General features: G+C 49.7%; 1 protein-coding gene across 1 annotated transcript in view; it reads left to right on the top strand.

Annotated features, from left to right (window-relative positions):
* The first annotated feature begins 2,964 nt into the window (after nucleotides 1-2,964).
* The window catches only part of LOC138674776 (olfactory receptor 2D2-like), a 53,773-nt gene continuing 36,957 nt past the window's right edge, over nucleotides 2,965-19,780 (top strand). The window contains exons 1-2 of the mRNA XM_069762593.1: nucleotides 2,965-3,047; nucleotides 9,126-9,177. Coding sequence (XP_069618694.1) covers nucleotides 2,965-3,047; nucleotides 9,126-9,177 — 135 coding nt within the window. The remainder of the gene's footprint in view (nucleotides 3,048-9,125; nucleotides 9,178-19,780) is intronic.

Below are 19,780 nucleotides of genomic sequence, written 5' to 3'. Positions count from 1 at the left end.
ACCATGTTTAAAAAGTTTTCCCTCCTTATCAAAAATAACAGGTCATCAGGGCCTGTAAGCTTGGAGGTTGTCACGAAACTGGACCAGTCCTTTGACAGTGTACCCATGATTTTGCTTTTCCTGGTCCTTGTCTTCCTGGCTTTTCCTCCTAGGTTGGACAAGAAAGATTGCCCCATGCAACTAGCATTGTTTAACCCCTTACCGGCATCGGACGTACTATACCGTCCGATGCCGGCTCCCCTGCTTTGATGCAGGGCTCCGCGGTGAGCCCGCACCAAAGCCGGGACATGTCAGCTGTTTTGAACAGCTGACATGTGCCCGTAATAGGCGCGGGCAGAATCGCGATCTGCCCGCACCTATTAACTAGTTAAATGCCGCTGTCAAACGCAGACAGCGGCATTTAACTACCGCTTCCGGCCGGGCGGCCGGAAATGACGTCATCGCCGACCCCCGTCACATGTCCGGGGGTCGGCGATGCGTCTCCATTGTAGCCATAGAGGTCCTTGAGACCTCTATGGTTACTGATTGCCCGTCGCTGTGAGCGCCACCCTGTGGTCAGCGCTCACAGCACACGTGCAATTCTGCTACATAGCAGCGATCAGCAGATCGCTGCTATGTAGCAGAGCCGATCGTGCTGTCCCTGCTTCTAGCCTCCCATGGAGGCTAATGAAGCATGGCAAAAGTTAAAAAAAAAAGTTTAAAAAAATGTGAAAAAAATAAAAAAAACATAAAAGTTTAAATCACCCCCCTTTCGCCCCAATCAAAATAAATCAATAAAAAAAATATCAAATCTACGCATATTTGGTATCGCCGCGCTCAGAATTGCCCGATCTATCAAATAAAAAAAAGTATTAACCTGATCGCTAAACAGCGTAGCGGGAAAAAAACTCGAAACGCCAGAATTACGTTTTTTTGGTCGCCGCGACATTGCATTAAAATGCAATAACGGGCGATCAAAAGAACGTATCTGCACCGAAATGCTATCATTAAAAACGTCATCTCGGCACGCAAAAAATAAGCCCTCAACCGACCCCAGATCACGAAAAATGGAGACGCTACGAGTATCGGAAAATGGCGCAATTTTTTTTTTTTTTTTTTTTTTTTTTAGCAAAGTTTGGAATTTTTTTTCACCACTTAGATAAAAAATAACCTAGTCATGTTTGGTGTCTATGAACTCGTAATGACCTGGAGAATCATAATGGCAGGTCATTTTTAGCATTTAGTGAACCTAGCAAAAAAGCCAAACAAAAAACCAATGTGGGATTGCACTTTTTTTGCAATTTCACCGCACTTGGAATTTTTTTCCCGTTTTCTAGTACGCGACATGCTAAAACCAATGATGTCGTTCAAAAGTACAACTCGTCCCGCAAAAAATAAGCCCTCACATGGCCGAATTGACGGAAAAATAAAAAAGTTATGGCTCTGGGAAGGAGGGGAGCGAAAAACGAACACGGAAAAACGAAAAATCCCCTGGTCATGAAGGGGTTAATGGGAATTTTTCTCACATATTTTCCACAATGGCCTTCTGTTATAACACCATATTAGTAGACTTTGCCTCCTGAGGAGGAGAGATGCAAAGTTCTCCTTGTAGTCTAGCAGAATGAACAACCAGTACTCTTTTTTTGGCCAAGATAAATGTATCCCAAAGGTCACATTAAATGCAGAGGCACACAAAGAATTCCATATGTGTCATGCTCACTACAGACAAAACTTCATTGTCCACACCATGACAATGACTCTCCATCTGCTCCTCCTGTACCTCCTCAACCCCTCCATGTAGGCGAGACAAGACGAAGCTTGTAAGGATACAAGTGTCTGTTGTGCTAGCCAGCAGCTCCTGTTCATCCTCATCCTCCTCAGCATCCACCTGCTCAGCCTCCACCTCTTCATTATCATGCAATCCAAGTTGAGCAGAAGAGATGAGGTTGGGCAGGGTAGTATCTTCCTGTCTCATGTTTTCCTTCATATCCACCTGGTCCTCATGCATAACTTGAAGTTTAACTGTGTGCAGCAGCTGTTTAAGTAGGCACAGAAGTGAAATAGTTACACTGACTATGGGATCATCGACACTCACCATCTTTTAGGAGTTCTCAAAGTATTGGAGGACCTCACATACTTTATGTCAGACATCAATGCCCACTCTTCAGTTGTTATGTGCGGAGACTGACCATCATCTCCAATCTGTTGACACAGAAATGCTGTCTTTCTGCCTGATGGATACAGATGGTTTCAGAAAGTTGATGGCAGTTGCAGTCCCCCAGTTACAGTTGAGCAGTCGCCATTACTTCTCTAAGAAAACTGTACACTAGCATGTCACTGACAACATCACCCATTCCTTGAACAAATCGATGTCTGCTAGGGTGCATTTGACCACTGAGACCTGGATGACCAAACATGGGCAGGGGGGTTACATCTCACTGACTGAGAATTAGATGACTGTGGTGGCTATATGGGCAGGTGGCCAAGGGGCTGATCCACAAGTTTTTGAATCCCCAAGGCTTTTGGGACAAACCTTTTTATTTAAAAGTTTCTGCACTGCTTCTGACTCCTCCACCTCCTCTAGGGACTCAATCAGTGCCCACAACCTCTGTCGCTGTGCGCTCACCTCCACATCTTCCATGTCATTGACTTGCATCTCTACAGAGGTCTTTAGGCCTATGGGTTTATCGTTTGATTTATGATTTTCCAACATGATAGAATTCCACTCTGCACATGTTGCAGTGACTGTGGCTGCAGCGACAAGCCCTGGTACAGCATGTCAATTTTCGTAGCCTGGGCCAACGCAGTTTGGACCTGGTGCAAATTATGCATGCAGAGTAGACACAGATGAAGGACCTCTGCACCCTTCTGTACAGTTTTGAAATGGCTACTAAGATGGTTATCACTAATGATGTTGTCAAACAGCATCACTATTCCTGTCATTTGCGTGCTGGAGCACACTTTGAAAAGTCTGCGTAAGAGGTGATGGTCCCAGAAGTAGAGGTGGAAACAGAGGAGGATGTGGAAGGGGTAACAATATGTCAAATTTACAGACTGTCGTCGCACAGGTGAGAGCCATGGGAGGGTGATTTACAGTGATTGAGAAGGGCTCATGTTACCAGACAAACTGTAAAGGTACCTTCACACATAACGATTTTGTTAACGATATTGTTGCAACATCACGCTTTTTGTGACGTAGCAACGATCCCGCTAACGATCTCGTTATGTTTGACAGCGACCAACGATCAGGCCCCTGCTGGGAGATCGTTGGTCGCTGGGGAATGATCAGGACCTTTTTTTGGTCGCTGATCACCCGCTGTCATCGCTGGATCGGCGTGTGTGACGCCGATCCAGCGATGTGTTCACTTGTAACCAGGGTAAATATCGGGTTACTAAGCGCAGGGCCACGCTTAGTAACCCGATATTTACCCTGGTTACCATTGTAAAAATTTAAAAAAAAACAGTACATACTCACATTCCGATGTCTGTCACGTCCCCCGCCGTCAGCTTCCCTGTACTGACTGTCAGCGCCGGCCGTAAAGCAGAGCACAGCGGTGACGTCACCGCTGTGCTCTGCTTTACGGTCGGCGCTGACACAGTCAGTGCGGGAAGCTGACGGCGGGGGACGTGACAGACATCGGAATGTGAGTATGTACTGTTTTTTTTTTTTTACTTTTACAATGGTAACCAGGGTAAATATTGGGTTACTAAGCGCGGCCCTGCACTTAGTAACCCGATGTTTACCCGGGTTATCCGGGGACTTCGGCATCGTTGAAGACAGTTTCAATGATGCCGAAGTCGTTCCCCTGATCGTTGGTCACTGGAGAGAGCTGTCTGTGTGACAGCTCCCCAGCGACCACACAACGACTTACCAACGATCACGGCCAGGTCATATCGCTGGTCGTGATCGTTGGTAAGTCGTTTAGTGTAACGGTACCTTTAGTGATGGTGCAGGAGCCAAAGAACAAATGGAGGAGGATAAGATGATGAGCGCGCAACAGTCAGGAGATGAAGAGGATAATGATCCCCTCTCTGTTGTTCATGGTTGGTGGGAGGGAATGAAGGAAACAACCTTGCTACTCCACCTCATGACTTGGACCTTATGGAAGCGGCCGACACATGTGCACCTTCTTGCTGCACTTCTTCTTCAACACAATGCCCGTATTCTTAGGGTTAAAAATAGTGCTGACTATTGGGTTGTCACTCTGTTAAATCCTCGGTACTATCTTAAAAGTGATGTTCCCCAAGACAGCAGTGAGGCACACAGTGTTCAACCCAGTTCTAGACATCCAAAACCGGGAACTGTTTCTACTCTGTGGAAATTAATGCTAATTTAGTGGTGTGTGACAATTATTTTTGGAAATGTGGAGACTCCAAGTTGGGTCTCCATCTGATGGGTTGCCTGTGTAAGTAAGGCACCCAGTCAGGCAGGTCTGCACTTACTTTCTGTCACCTACCTTTGTTACTTCCCTTACAGTTTCATAGTACTGTATGAAACTTATGCCAAAAGGAGAGCAATTCAGAGCAATGATTTATAAAACAAACTTTAATTGCCAAAAATAATACAAAAACATATATCAAAATATTACATTATCTAATGACTAGAGCACAGGATGAATGTCCCAGGAATGCTGGAAAAGCGCCCATCCCCCCACTCCCCCAGATGTAAATACCCTTGTAATGGTATGCATAAGAAAAAGCACCTACACTATCCAACCAAGGTCACCCCAAAGCAGTGGGATTCTATAGTAATGCCATTAAGTATGGTGGTGGAAAAAGGGTGCTAGCACTTACCACTACACAGAGGTAGGGGGGGGCGGTCGGGCGATGGTCCCCAACGCACGTTTCGTGGCCACCAGTGCCACTTCCTCTAGGGGATCAAGGAAACTTATGTTTGTCCCATTTGAGTGTGGCTTGAATAATAATAAGGAAAAAATGGAGGTGATGCATGAGGAATCAAGGCTCCAAGCTTAGAAGACCTTCACACCTCCCTTAATCACAAGATCCTCATTGAAGCTTCAATTCTAAGCTGTAAATTATGGGCCTGACCCCAATACCTCATGCAGGCACATGACTGACTGCTCCTGTGCCATTTGCAAATTTCTACTGTGGGTCAATTGATTCCATGTTTCATAGTGTCTACCCCTAATTTTAGCTGTTTGGGAAGCTTTTTGTCACCCCTTAAGGTGTTGTGTATATGTTTGATTTGGCCTCCCATTGAATCTAATGGAGTTTGTGAATGTTTGCCGAACCTTTCGGCAAACATGTTTGGCGAACGTCTAAACATTCGGTGAATCGGACTGAACCGAAACTTGAAAGGTTCGCTTATCTCTCTAGCTATAATATAAAGGAGAGTTTTTACTCCATGGCTCCTTTATATTAGTGGATCGAGGATCTTCATTTAGTTTAGCTTCTGGACTGCAAAAGTCCACGACAATTACATTAGGCCTTTATCTGTCCCTATCCTGAGTGCACTGAGCTTCTATCATTACACAGTATGATGTCCCTTGACCGGCTCATTGTCTTATACCACATACGATAGCCCCCTGTATGGCTGTACTGCACCACGTGATGTGGAAGCTACAAGGTATGATGGCGAAATCCATCGCGCTGCACCTACGATTACTGATCTAATCTCAGAGGCTTCAACAGTGTGAAATGGCGACCAGCAGTTTTTCATTATTTTTTTGTAATCTTGATGAATCCAATTACAAAGTGTTTGATTCTGTTTCTGTGGGTCAATCTGTCATTCTCTAATAATATCATCATCAAGAGGTTACAATTTCTTAATTTTAATTTTCTAGCCTATTTTTTTGCAAATGATTATTGTCAATATTATAATTTTATATCAACCACGTCATCGTCATTTTAATATCACCTTTGCTGTGTATTTGGACATTTATCTGCTGTCTTAGCTTTATTACAATTAAAGACATTGGAAATTAAATTATTTTCAAATAAAATGAAGTTCCTTTATCTATACAGTAATGGAAGAAACACAGAGAAATCAAACGACGAGGGCCGGATAATGGATTCTCTGATTTCTGTGTGTTATGCAGTTACTGATCCTCATTTCTCTGCTGGTGGAATGAACAGTTACAGGAGAGAAATTAAAAATAAGAAATGTGGAAATTTCCTGAAATTTAATTACACTAAAGAGAATGAAATAGATGGAAATAATCTTATATACGATGTGATATGTAATAACGGGAAATATATGTTCATCAGATCAGAGACTTTCCCATTACATTGTATTTTCGATATTAACATGTTAATATTATTTTAGTGATTGCACAAACACTGACGCTAATTACTCACTACAGAAATAACCAATCCCATCAGGACGTCTGCAGCTGAGTTTTCCAGATCTCTCTAATTATTGTATTTTGTTTCTAATTATCACTAATGATCGGGTGAAGTCATTTCTTTATTATAAATTTGGAACAAAATCCACAGAGGAAAATTCATCTAATTTTGAAATAGAGAAAGATTTAACAGTATAGGATTAACTGTTTGTTGACAACACAAAGGAAAAAAAATAAAAATACTACTACTACTAATAATAATAAGAATACTAATTAAATAATATTAATAATGATGATAATAAGCAAATATATATATATATATATATATCTTTGTTTTTAGAATTATCATTCTTTCTTAAAGGTTTCAGCTAGGTTTATCTTACACACACAAATTGTCAATAAAATGACATTGAATTGAGTAAAGTTGATTTATAATGACAACTTAAATATCTAAAATATATAGGTACTTTCATTATTTTTCATTTTTTAATGCATGTATTTTAAGCTAAAATAAGTTTTGCTGAAGAGCTTCATTAAAAAATTTGCAACGTACGGTCTACTGCTCTTAGCATATGCGAGTTACCTGAGAATCCGCCAGTGAACTCATTCTAATGGGGAGAGTGTCTAAGGCCGAATGCACACATTGCGCATTACCTGCAAATTTGACGTGCAGATTTTATATTGGCAAATCCATTGCTCGATACTGTCCCAGTAATGTGATTAGATCTTATAAAAATCATCTACGTATTGCAGATATTATTCATTGCGGACTTTCAAATCAACAGAACGTCAATTATTATTCTTCGCATACCTCACTCTTAATGGCCAAAAGAAAAGATGGTGCATAAAATGTCTGACAAAATAAATGACTTTATCAATATAAAGAATCACATTAAATGTCAAGGTTTATAATGAAAATGGAGAACCTCACAGACACAGTTTGGAGGCCCTAAATTAAAAAGTAGGCTAAATGCAGTTCAAAACTGCTAACAGGACTAGCCAGGCGGCATAGCTTTGTTCAGCGGAGGACAGTTGTAATGAGTGGCTCAGACAGAAAGAGTAGGCCTAAAATTATAAAAAGGAGGCTAAATTCAGTTCTAAATTGGTAAGAGGAGTACACAGGCGACATAGCTTTGTTCAGCAGAGGAGGACAACTGTAATGAGAGGCTCACACACTTACTAGGACCAAATAAGTAAGTAGGCAGAATGCAGTTCAAAATTGGTAACAGGAATACACAAGTGGCATAGCTTTGTTCAGCGGAGGAGGACAACTGTAATAAGTGGCTCAGACAGACAGAGTAGGCCTAAAATAAAAATAATTAGGCTAAATGCAGTTCTAAATTGGCAAGAGGAGTACACAGGTGGCATAGCTTGGTTCAGCGGAGGAGGACAACTGTAATAAGTGGCTCAGACAGACAGAGTTGGCCTAAAATAAAAGAGTAGGCTAAATGCAGTTCAAAATTGGTAAGAGGAGTACACAGGCGGCATAGCTTGGTTCAGCGGAGGAGGACAACTGAAATGAGAGGCTGACCAGTTACTAGGCCAAAATAAGTAAGTAGGCTAAATGCAGTTCAAAATTGGTAACATGAGTACACAGGTGGCATAGCTTTGTTCAGTGGAGGACAACTCTAATAAGTGGCTGACACAGTTAGTAGGCCAAAATACTAAAGTGGGCTAAATGTCTGCCAAGAAATTGTTCCTAAATAAACTGGTGGCATAGCTAGGTACAGGGGTGGGCTCCTCTACTGAGTTGCAGACAGTGGTAGTTGGTGCTAAGGACCGGCGGAACGCACCAAGTATAGATGATATGAAACTAGGTGCGTTCGCAGTCCGAGGTCCACCGTGCAGGTAAAGACCCTGCTGCTAGTAAGACGGACTATATGGCGGTACTAAATATACACACATGGGTTAACTTCACCCTGCGTGAAGGATGCGATCCTGTTGCGTCACAGGACCGCAGTACCGCACATAGAGCGCAAGCAAGAAGTCAGCGAACTCAACCCCTACTCAGGAATGAAGTCCGATTAGACACTTGCTGGCACAACACCGCAACTGGGTGTGTAAGGAAACTAATAAATAGAATATAAAGGCACGAGTGTGCGTGCGGTGCCGCACAAACGGACGCCGCTAGCCACCCAGGCTTGGGTAAGGAAAGCGCACGGCGCCGTACAGGCGGTCACAGCAACTAGACGCTGTTATGTGTGTTTTGTGCTGATGGCTAGTCGGGCGCTAGATAGCTACCATCATCCGCAAACAGACAACAACACTAGGGAGGGATACTTAGGAGCTTTCATCCTTCGACATACATCCATCTACACACACACATATATTTTCAAGACAATACTAGCGCATGGCCGTGCGGTCATGCGCAGCTTATATAGTTGCAGCACAGGAAACTGTTACCGAAGTTTTGCCCTTTCAGGACCTTCCTGGAGGACCAATGGGACGTGTTGCAGTACCTGAGCATGTGACCCTCGATCTCCAATGGGAGATCTTGCCCTGGGCATGCTCAGTGTGTGCAAATAAGGACTTAGTCCCAGAGAACCCCGCTCGCCGCAGATCAGTGCAGGGTACAACAGGAGAGCCAGAAAAGGCAGCAGTAACCCTCTGCACAGAATCAGTCCCAGCGAGACGCTGGGAGCGACGCCTCCGCTGAGCAGAGCCCACTGCGGCTGATGCCGAATGGGAGACCGCAGCAGACACGGATCGAGATTCCCCCTGTGCAGCAGAGGAAACTCGACTCCTAACAGTTGGCGCAAAGTATTAACTGGACTAAATGGAGGCCAGGGCCCCTGTATATTTTTACTATCATCTATCATTTCAACTCATTTGTATTGGCAGTGCCATTGAAGGATTTAAGAGCACAGACTACACATTGGTGGAGCAGGGAAATGTAAGTTTTGCAAGTGGTAGAGCACTGTTCGACCTTGGGGGAACACTCTCTCGTGGGCAGCGGTACTGGCACAGGGCCCCTCATATTATGACGGTGTGTCTGACGTTGGCTGTGCACCACCACCATCAGAGACACTTTATTGTACTATGAGGGACCCTGTGCCAGTGCTGTCGACCAAGAGTGGGCGCACCCACCTGTCCTGGCAAACGGCACTTGCACGGTGCTTGCGCCAAGCGGTGACCATGGCCCTGTGGGGGGAGTCAGCCCATTTAGGGAGGTATCAAAATGGCCTATGGTGAACATTCAGTAGCTGCAAATGGCGGAATTGGAGCAGTCAGTAAGAGGAGGCCAAAAGCAAGACATTTTTCAGGCAAGCTACGTGTCAGCAGGGGAAGGTGTGGCAAAATAATTATAAATCCATGATTGGTTCATTTTAATGAAGGTTAGTTCATCAACATTTCGGGTAGCCAGATTTGTCCTTTTTTCAGTCAGTATTGAACCAGCAGCACTGAAGACTCTTTCTGATAACACACTAGCAGCTGGGCAAGCGAGCTCCTGTAATGCATATTTTGCTAATTCAGGCCAGGTGTCTATTTTAGATGCCCAGTAATCAAAGGGGAATGACCTGTGAGGGAGAACATCGATAAGGGAGGAATAATAGTTGGTAACCATACTAGACAAATGCTGTCTCCTGTCACTTTGAATTGATGCAGCAGTACCTGTCGTGTCTGCGGTCATTGTGAAATCACTCCACAACCTGGTCATAAATCCCCTCTGTCCAACGCCACTTCGGCTTTGTGCACCTCTAACACCTCTGCCATGTTGCCCCTACAGCTCGTGTGAGAACCATCACCGCCACTGTGTGCTAGGAATGCCTGAACTAAACGGTCTACAGGAGTTGCTTGTTTGGTAGCCAATATTTGCTAAAGGTTCTCATGTGGCATGATATTTTGTAATTTTCCTTTGTATCGTGGATCCAGGAGGCAGGCCAACCAGTAATCGTCATCGGTAGTGTTGAGCGATACCTTCCGATATCGGAAAGTATCGGTATCGGATAGGATCGGCCGATATTCAAAAAATATCGGATATCGCCGATACCGATACCCGATCCCAATGCAAGTCAATGGGACCAAAATATCGGAATTAAAATAAACCCTTTCTTGCCTTGTAGGTTCATTCTACATGAAGGAAAACAACTAAGAATAATGCAGGATGTATTTGGGGAGGTGGCGGAGACATTAAAGTCATAGAGGTTTATCCCAATCAAATAGAATAGCATGTTTTTTGTTTTTTTTTAAGACGTTCGGAGTGACAAAGATATTGACTATGTAAATTTTTTTTTTTATTTTGTCAGATATTGATGTTTCACTATTCCACGCCCTTCCCCTTCTTTTTTTTCTTTTTTTTTTTTCTTTTCCCACACTTTCATCTTCATCATCATCAGCATCTTTGACATCAACTTCTTCTTCACCTTATTCATCTTCTTCTTCATCCTTTACCTTTTTTTTTTTTTTTTTGATTACATTCTTCATATTCATTTTATTCAACTATTATTATTCTTCCTATTCTACATATTCTTTTTATTCCACTGTAATTATTCTTCCTATTCTACTTCTTCATCATATTCTCATTTGTGACAGGCATTCCTGTAGTTGTTATCTATAAAAGTTGGAAGATTACACCTTCCGTTCTGCCAGTCACAAAAGTTACATTTGTCCGCGTTCAGTTTGGCCTGCAGCATCAGGTTTTATCCAGGGGCACCACGAGGAGGAACGGACTCACCCCCATACACTGCTTAGTCTTCTTCTGCATATAATTGAGATAATATCTTTTGCTCTGATATTAAGTCTTATGCTTAATGTTCTTCTGCTCTTTGTTCTGCAGCCTCTTGTTCTTCTGCTTCTCGGTCTTCCATGTCGTCGTCTCCAGGGTCGTCGTCTCCAGGGTCGTCGTCTCCGCCGTCGTCGTCTCAGCCGTCGTCGTCTCCGCCGTCGTCGTCGTCGTCTTCGGGGTGGTCTTCCGGGTCGTCGTCGTCGTCATCGGGGTGGTCTTCTGGGTTGTCGACTTTAGGGTCTTCAACTTGGAAATGTAGCAGAAGGTACAAGAAGGCTGAGAAAATGCCAAGAACCAGCTGATGGAACTGGAACTCGGATGGCTACCCGAAGGTTCAAGAGCCTATGGAACTACCGAGGACCAGCTGACGTTACTGGAACCCGGTTACTAAGCAGGAGGTACCCGTGCTAAAAAGCACTACCAAGGACCGCCTGACGTTGGCGGAACTCGGATACCCAGAAGGAGGCACCTAAGCCAAAGGCTCTGCCCGGAACCAGCTGACGGTACTGGAACCAGGATGGGGAGCAGAAGGTACAAGAGCAAAAGACACTGCCGAGAACCAGCTGACGGTACTGGAACCCGGATGGGTAGCCGAAGGTCCAAGAGCCAATGGAACTACCGAGGACCAGCTGACGTTACTGGAACCCGGTTACTAAGCAGGAGGTACCCGTGCCCGAAAGCACTACCAAGGACCACCTGACGTTGGTGGAACTTGGATACCCGGAAGGAGGCACCTAAGCCAAAAACTCTGCCCGGAACAAGCTGACGGTACTGGAACCAGGATGGGGAGCAGAAGATACAAGAGCAAAAGACACTGCCGAGAACCAGCTGACGGTGCTGGAACCAGGTGGTGGACCTGAAGGTCCACAGGAGAGGAGAGAACAGCTAGGCCGCGAGGCAGCCGCAGTTACCGAACCCCAACAGTCCTACAGGGGGAGCTGGGCCTACTGGCACTACAGAACCAGCCTTGACTACCAGTTCACGCAGCCCACATAGGAAGCTCCTAAACTGGAGGCACCCTGGAGTTGGCTAACCCGACCGCACCACGACGGGGCAAGCATAGGCGTCTCAGCGAGTTTGACACAACCCGGAAACAGCTGACGGTGCTGAAACCAGGCTTGGCACGAGGAAGTACCTGTGACAAAAACACTGCCGAGAACCAGCTGGCGGTGCTGGAACCCAGATGCTTTGCCCCAGTGTGCAAGAGCCAATGGCACGACCGAGGACCAGCTGGCGGTGCTGGAACCCGGTTACTAAGCTGTAGGTGCCCGCGCTTAAAAGCACTACCAAGGACCGCCTGACGTTGGCGGAACTCGGATACCCAGGAGGAGGCACCTAAGCCAAAGGCTCGGCCCGGAACCAGCTGACGGTGCTGGAACCAGGTGGTGGACCCCAAGGCCCACAGGAGAGGAGAGAACAGCTAGGCCGCGAGGCAGCCGCAGTTACCGAACCCCAACAGTCCTACAGTGGGAGCTGGGCCTACTGGCACTACAGAACCAGCCTTGACTACCAGTTCACGTAGCCCACATAGGAAGCTCCTAAACTGGAGGCACCCTGGAGTTGGCTAACCCGACCGCACCACGACGGGGCAAGCATAGGCGTCTCAGTGAGCTTGACACAACCCGGAAACAGCTGACGGTGCTGAAACCAGGCTTGGCACGAGGGAGTACCTGTGTCAAGAACACTGCCGAGAACCAGCTGGCGGTGCTGGAACCCAGATGCGTTGCCCCAGTGTGCAAGAGCCAATGGCACGACCGAGGACCAGCTGGCGGTGCTGGAACCCGGTTACTAAGCTGTAGGTGCCCGCGCTTAAAAGTACTACCAAGGACCGCCTGACGTTGGCGGAACTCGGATACCCAGGAGGAGGCACCTAAGCCAAAGCCTCGGCCTGGAACCAGCTGACGGTGCTGGAACCAGGTGGTGGACACGAAGGCCCACAGGAGAGGAGAGAACAGCTAGGCCGCGAGGCAGCCGCAGTTACCAAACCCCAACAGTCCTACAGGGGGAGCTGGGCTTATTGGCACTACAGAACCAGCCTTGACTACCAGTTCACGCAGCCCACATAGGAAGCTCCTAAACTGGAGGCCCCCTGGAGTTGGCTAACCCGACCGCACCACGACGGGGCAAGCATAGGCGTCTCAGTGAGCTTGACACTACCCGGAAACAGCTGACGGTGCTGGAACCAGGTTTGGCACGAGGGAGTACCTGTGACAAAAACACTGCCGAGAACCAGCTGGCGGTGCTGGAACCCAGATGCGTTGCCCCAGTGTGCAAGAGCCAATGGCACGACCGAGGACCAGCTGGCGGTGCTGGAACCCGGTTACTAAGCTGTAGGTGCCCGCGCTTAAAAGTACTACCAAGGACCGCCTGATGTTGGCGGAACTCGGATACCCAGGAGGAGGCACCTAAGCCAAAGGCTCGGCCCGGAACCAGCTGACGGTGCTGGAACCAGGTGGTGGACCCCAAGGCCCACAGGAGAGGAGAGAACAGCTAGGCCGCGAGGCAGCCGCAGTTACCGAACCCCAACAGTCCTACAGGGGGAGCTGGGCCTACTGGCACTACAGAACCAGCCTTGACTACCAGTTCACGCAGCCCACATAGGAAGCTCCTAAACTGGAGGCCCCCTGGAGTTGGCTAACCCGACCGCACCACGACGGGGCAAGCATAGGCGTCTCAGTGAGCTTGACACTACCCGGAAACAGCTGACGGTGCTGGAACCAGGTTTGGCACGAGGGAGTACCTGTGACAAAAACACTGCCGAGAACCAGCTGGCGGTGCTGGAACCCAGATGCGTTGCCCCAGTGTGCAAGAGCCAATGGCACGACCGAGGACCAGCTGGCGGTGCTGGAACCCGGTTACTAAGCTGTAGGTGCCCGCGCTTAAAAGTACTACCAAGGACCGCCTGACGTTGGCGGAACTCGGATACCCAGGAGGAGGCACCTAAGCCAAAGGCTCGGCCCGGAACCAGCTGACGGTGCTGGAACCAGGTGGTGGACCCCATGGCCCACAGGAGAGGAGAGAACAGCTAGGCCGCGAGGCAGCCGCAGTTACCGAACCCCAACAGTCCTACAGTGGGAGCTGGGCCTACTGGCACTACAGAACCAGCCTTGACTACCAGTTCACGCAGCCCACATAGGAAGCTCCTAAACTGGAGGCACCCTGGAGTTGGCTAACCCGACCGCACCACGACGGGGCAAGCATAGGCGTCTCAGTGAGCTTGACACAACCCGGAAACAGCTGACGGTGCTGAAACCAGGCTTGGCACGAGGGAGTACCTGTGTCAAGAACACTGCCGAGAACCAGCTGGCGGTGCTGGAACCCAGATGCGTTGCCCCAGTGTGCAAGAGCCAATGGCACGACCGAGGACCAGCTGGCGGTGCTGGAACCCGGTTACTAAGCTGTAGGTGCCCGCGCTTAAAAGCACTACCAAGGACCGCCTGACGTTGGCGGAACTCGGATACCCAGGAGGAGGCACCTAAGCCAAAGGCTTGGCCTGGAACCAGCTGACGGTGCTGGAACCAGGTGGTGGACCCGAAGGCCCACAGGAGAGGAGAGAACAGCTAGGCCGCGAGGCAGCCGCAGTTACCGAACCCCAACAGTCCTACAGGGGGAGCTGGGCCTACTGGCACTACAGAACCAGCCTTGACTACCAGTTCACGCAGCCCACATAGGAAGCTCCTAAACTGGAGGCCCCCTGGAGTTGGCTAACCCGACCGCACCACGACGGGGCAAGCATAGGCGTCTCAGTGAGCTTGACACTACCCGGAAACAGCTGACGGTGCTGGAACCAGGTTTGGCACGAGGGAGTACCTGTGACAAAAACACTGCCGAGAACCAGCTGGCGGTGCTGGAACCCAGATGCGTTGCCCCAGTGTGCAAGAGCCAATGGCACGACCGAGGACCAGCTGGCGGTGCTGGAACCCGGTTACTAAGCTGTAGGTGCCCGCGCTTAAAAGTACTACCAAGGACCGCCTGACGTTGGCGGAACTCGGATACCCAGGAGGAGGCACCTAAGCCAAAGGCTCGGCCCGGAACCAGCTGACGGTGCTGGAACCAGGTGGTGGACCCCATGGCCCACAGGAGAGGAGAGAACAGCTAGGCCGCGAGGCAGCTGCAGTTACCGAACCCCAACAGTCCTACAGTGGGAGCTGGGCCTACTGGCACTACAGAACCAGCCTTGACTACCAGTTCACGCAGCCCACATAGGAAGCTCCTAAACTGGAGGCACCCTGGAGTTGGCTAACCCGACCGCACCACGACGGGGCAAGCATAGGCGTCTCAGTGAGCTTGACACAACCCGGAAACAGCTGACGGTGCTGAAACCAGGCTTGGCACGAGGGAGTACCTGTGTCAAGAACACTGCCGAGAACCAGCTGGCGGTGCTGGAACCCAGATGCGTTGCCCCAGTGTGCAAGAGCCAATGGCACGACCGAGGACCAGCTGGCGGTGCTGGAACCCGGTTACTAAGCTGTAGGTGCCCGCGCTTAAAAGCACTACCAAGGACCGCCTGACGTTGGCGGAACTCGGATACCCAGGAGGAGGCACCTAAGCCAAAGGCTCGGCCCGGAACCAGCTGACGGTGCTGGAACCAGGTGGTGGACCCCAAGGCCCACAGGAGAGGAGAGAACAGCTAGGCCGCGAGGCAGCCGCAGTTACCGAACCCCAACAGTCCTACAGGGGGAGCTGGGCCTACTGGCACTACAGAACCAGCCTTGACTACCAGTTCACGCAGCCCACATAGGAAGCTCCTAAACTGGAGGCCCCCTGGAGTTGGCTAACCCGACCGCACCACGACGGGGCAAGCATAGGCGTCTCAGTGAGCTTGACACTACCCGGAAACAGCTGACGGTGCTGGAACCAGGTTTGGCACGAGGGAGTACCTGTGACAAAAACACTGCCGAGAACCAGCTGGCGGTGCTGGAACCCAGATGCGTTGCCCCAGTGTGCAAGAGCCAATGGCACGACCGAGGACCAGCTGGCGGTGCTGGAACCCGGTTACTAAGCTGTAGGTGCCCGCGCTTAAAAGTACTACCAAGGACCGCCTGACGTTGGCGGAACTCGGATACCCAGGAGGAGGCACCTAAGCCAAAGGCTCGGCCCGGAACCAGCTGACGGTGCTGGAACCAGGTGGTGGACCCCATGGCCCACAGGAGAGGAGAGAACAGCTAGGCCGCGAGGCAGCCGCAGTTACCGAACCCCAACAGTCCTACAGTGGGAGCTGGGCCTACTGGCACTACAGAACCAGCCTTGACTACCAGTTCACGCAGCCCACATAGGAAGCTCCTAAACTGGAGGCACCCTGGAGTTGGCTAACCCGACCGCACCACGACGGGGCAAGCATAGGCGTCTCAGTGAGCTTGACACAACCCGGAAACAGCTGACGGTGCTGAAACCAGGCTTGGCACGAGGGAGTACCTGTGTCAAGAACACTGCCGAGAACCAGCTGGCGGTGCTGGAACCCAGATGCGTTGCCCCAGTGTGCAAGAGCCAATGGCACGACCGAGGACCAGCTGGCGGTGCTGGAACCCGGTTACTAAGCTGTAGGTGCCCGCGCTTAAAAGCACTACCAAGGACCGCCTGACGTTGGCGGAACTCGGATACCCAGGAGGAGGCACCTAAGCCAAAGGCTTGGCCTGGAACCAGCTGACGGTGCTGGAACCAGGTGGTGGACCCGAAGGCCCACAGGAGAGGAGAGAACAGCTAGGCCGCGAGGCAGCCGCAGTTACCGAACCCCAACAGTCCTACAGGGGGAGCTGGGCCTACTGGCACTACAGAACCAGCCTTGACTACCAGTTCACGCAGCCCACATAGGAAGCTCCTAAACTGGAGGCACCCTGGAGTTGGCTAACCCGACCGCACCACGACGGGGCAAGCATAGGCGTCTCAGTGAGCTTGACACAACCCGGAAACAGCTAACGGTGCTGAAACCAGGCTTGGCACGAGGGAGTACCTGTGTCAAGAACACTGCAAAGAACCAGCTGGCGGTGCTGGAACCCAGATGCGTTGCCCCAGTGTGCAAGAGCCAATGGCACGACCGAGGACCAGCTGACGGTGCTGGAACCCGGTTACTAAGCAGTAGGTGCCCGCGCTTAAAAGCACTACCAAGGACCGCCTGACGTTGGCGGAACTCGGATACCCAGGAGGAGGCACCTAAGCCAAAGGCTCGGCCTGGAACCAGCTGACGGTGCTGGAACCAGGTGGTGGACCCGAAGGCCCACAGGAGAGGAGAGAACAGCTAGGCCGCGAGGCAGCCGCAGTTACCAAACCCCAACAGTCCTACAGGGGGAGCTGGGCCTACTGGCACTACAGAACCAGCCTTGACTACCAGTTCACGCAGCCCACATAGGAAGCTCCTAAACTGGAGGCCCCCTGGAGTTGGCTAACCCGACCGCACCACGACGGGGCAAGCATAGGCGTCTCAGTGAGCTTGACACTACCCGGAAACAGCTGACGGTGCTGGAACCAGGTTTGGCACGAGGGAGTACCAGTGACAAATACACTGCCGAGAACCAGCTGGCGGTGCTGGAACCCATATGCGTTGCCTATTAAAGATTGTCTTCCTAGAGCCCCAACTAGCGGTGCTGGATCAAAGGGTAAGCAGGGGGAGCAGAGTGTAGGCCGAAGCCTGCACTGGAGGCAGCTTTGTGTCAGCGTTGCGTTTGCAGGACACTTTGCCGGCTACACAGTGTGGGAACAGCTGGCGTTGCTGAACCCCACTAACACAATGGCGGGTGTTTTTCTCTGTGCAGCTAGCACTTGCGGGCAAAAACTAGCGATGTTAGAGCCCGTGGTGAAGCAGGAGGAGGAGGAGAGGAGCAGAGTGTAGGCCGAAGCCTAGTTGAACCAATTTCAAAGGAAACCTTTAACCCCCCCTCAGGTGTTACAAAGTACAAGAGACACACCTTGTGCAGTATTAATGCTGCACAAGTGAAAGGTTGCTCTATTAATTTGTCTACTTGCACACGCTGAATGAAAGACGTACACAATTTAGCCCATTCTACAGTCAAACTGTAGTGGATGCGTGACTTGGCTTTTTAAGGAGACGCAGCACAGGTGTCCCAAATAACGCCTTGGTGCTTGGCGCAGCTTCCTGAGCGTTGTTATTTGCTGTACAGGAGTCTGAACTCTTGTGTTATTCCTTGGCAATGCCCTGTTAGAGCTGCCCGTCTTATGACCTCATTTCATGTTGGCCGGTGCGGTTAACGATGGCCATAAATCCCAGACCCACAGTGCCTTTTCATAAAGTCACACTGCGGTGCTGGGATTCATGGCCTTGAGCAGTAAATATTTTGGCCGCTCACACACGTCCTTACACCTGCTTCAGACTGGGCGGCCTCTGCTGATCCCTTCTCGCATGCCGCGGCCATGAGGCTGCACAGTCTGAAGAAGGCGGAAGGAGATGAGTTAAGACAGGCGAAGATATGCACTGCTCGTGCCCATCAATCACACCCTCGCAGTCAAAATAAGTAAGACAACGAGGAGCATTGTTTCAGGCAGGGCGGACGCACAGGCGCAACAAGCCAACCAATGATGTCAGAAGACAGGAAGCGCTACCAAGGGGGGTGCTGCGTATCATTAGAAAGGAAAGTCACACCTCAGGGACAGTGGAATGGTCTCAATGAGACACATTTTGTACGTGTTGAGTTCCACGTGGGCAAGGAGAAAAAGTCAGCCACCTTGTACAAATGCAGCAGTACTGCTGTACAAGGTGGCTGTTATACATAGAAACACCTGGGGGGGTGGGGCCAGGTTCCCTTTAATTTCAGTTCATGTGCCTGCGTGGCGTTTGCAGGTCACGTTGCCGGCTACACAGCAGGGGAACAGCTGGCGGTGCTGAACCCCACTAACACATTGGCTGGTGTTTTTCTCTGTGCAGCTAGCACTTCCGGGCAGAAACTGGAGGTGTTTGAGCCCAGGGTCAGCAGGAGGAGGAGAGGAGCAGAGTGTAGGCCGAAGCCTGCACTGGTGGCAGCTTTTGGTCAGTTGTGCCAGCGTGGCTTGTGCTGGACACGATGCCGGCTACACAGCGGGGGAACAGCTGGCGGTGCTGAACCCCACTGACACAATGGTGGGTGTTTTTCTCTGTGCAGCTAGCATGTCCGGGCAGAAATTGGCGGTGTTTGAGCCCAGGGTCAGCAGGAGGAGGAGAGGAGCAGAGTGTAGGCCGAAGCCTGCACTGGTGGCAGCTTTTGGTCAGTTGTGCCAGCGTGGCTTGTGCTGGACACGATGCCGACTACACAGCAGGGGAACAGCTGGCGGTGCTGAACCCCACTAACACATTGACTGGTGTTTTTCTCTGTGCAGCTAGCAGTTCCGGGCAAAAACTAGCGGTGTTTGAGCCCAGGGTCAGCAGGAGAGGAGCAGAGTGTAGGCCGAAGCCTAGTTGAACCAATTTCAAAGGTTACTTTTAACCCCCCCTCAGGTGTTGCAAGGTACAAGAGCCACACCTTGTGCAGCATTAATGCTGCACAAGTAAAAGGTTGCTCTATTTAATTTGCTCCTTGCACACGCTGAATAAAACACGTACACTATTTAGCCCACTATACTGTCAAACAGTAGTGGAGGCGTGACTTGTCTTTTTAAGGAGATGCAGCACAGGTGTCAAAATTTACACCTAGCTTCTGGGCGCAGATTCCTGAGCGTTGTTATTTGCTGTACAGGAGTCTGCGCTATTGTGATCCCTTGGTCATGCGCTGTGAGCGCTTCCTGTCTTCTGACCTCATTTCATGTTGGCCGTTGCGGTTAGCGATGGACATGAATCCCAGACCCA

This window comes from Ranitomeya imitator, chromosome 4, assembly GCF_032444005.1.
Source record: "Ranitomeya imitator isolate aRanImi1 chromosome 4, aRanImi1.pri, whole genome shotgun sequence".
Taxonomy (NCBI): domain Eukaryota; kingdom Metazoa; phylum Chordata; class Amphibia; order Anura; family Dendrobatidae; genus Ranitomeya; species Ranitomeya imitator.
This window is presented reverse-complemented; position numbering and strand designations above follow the sequence as displayed.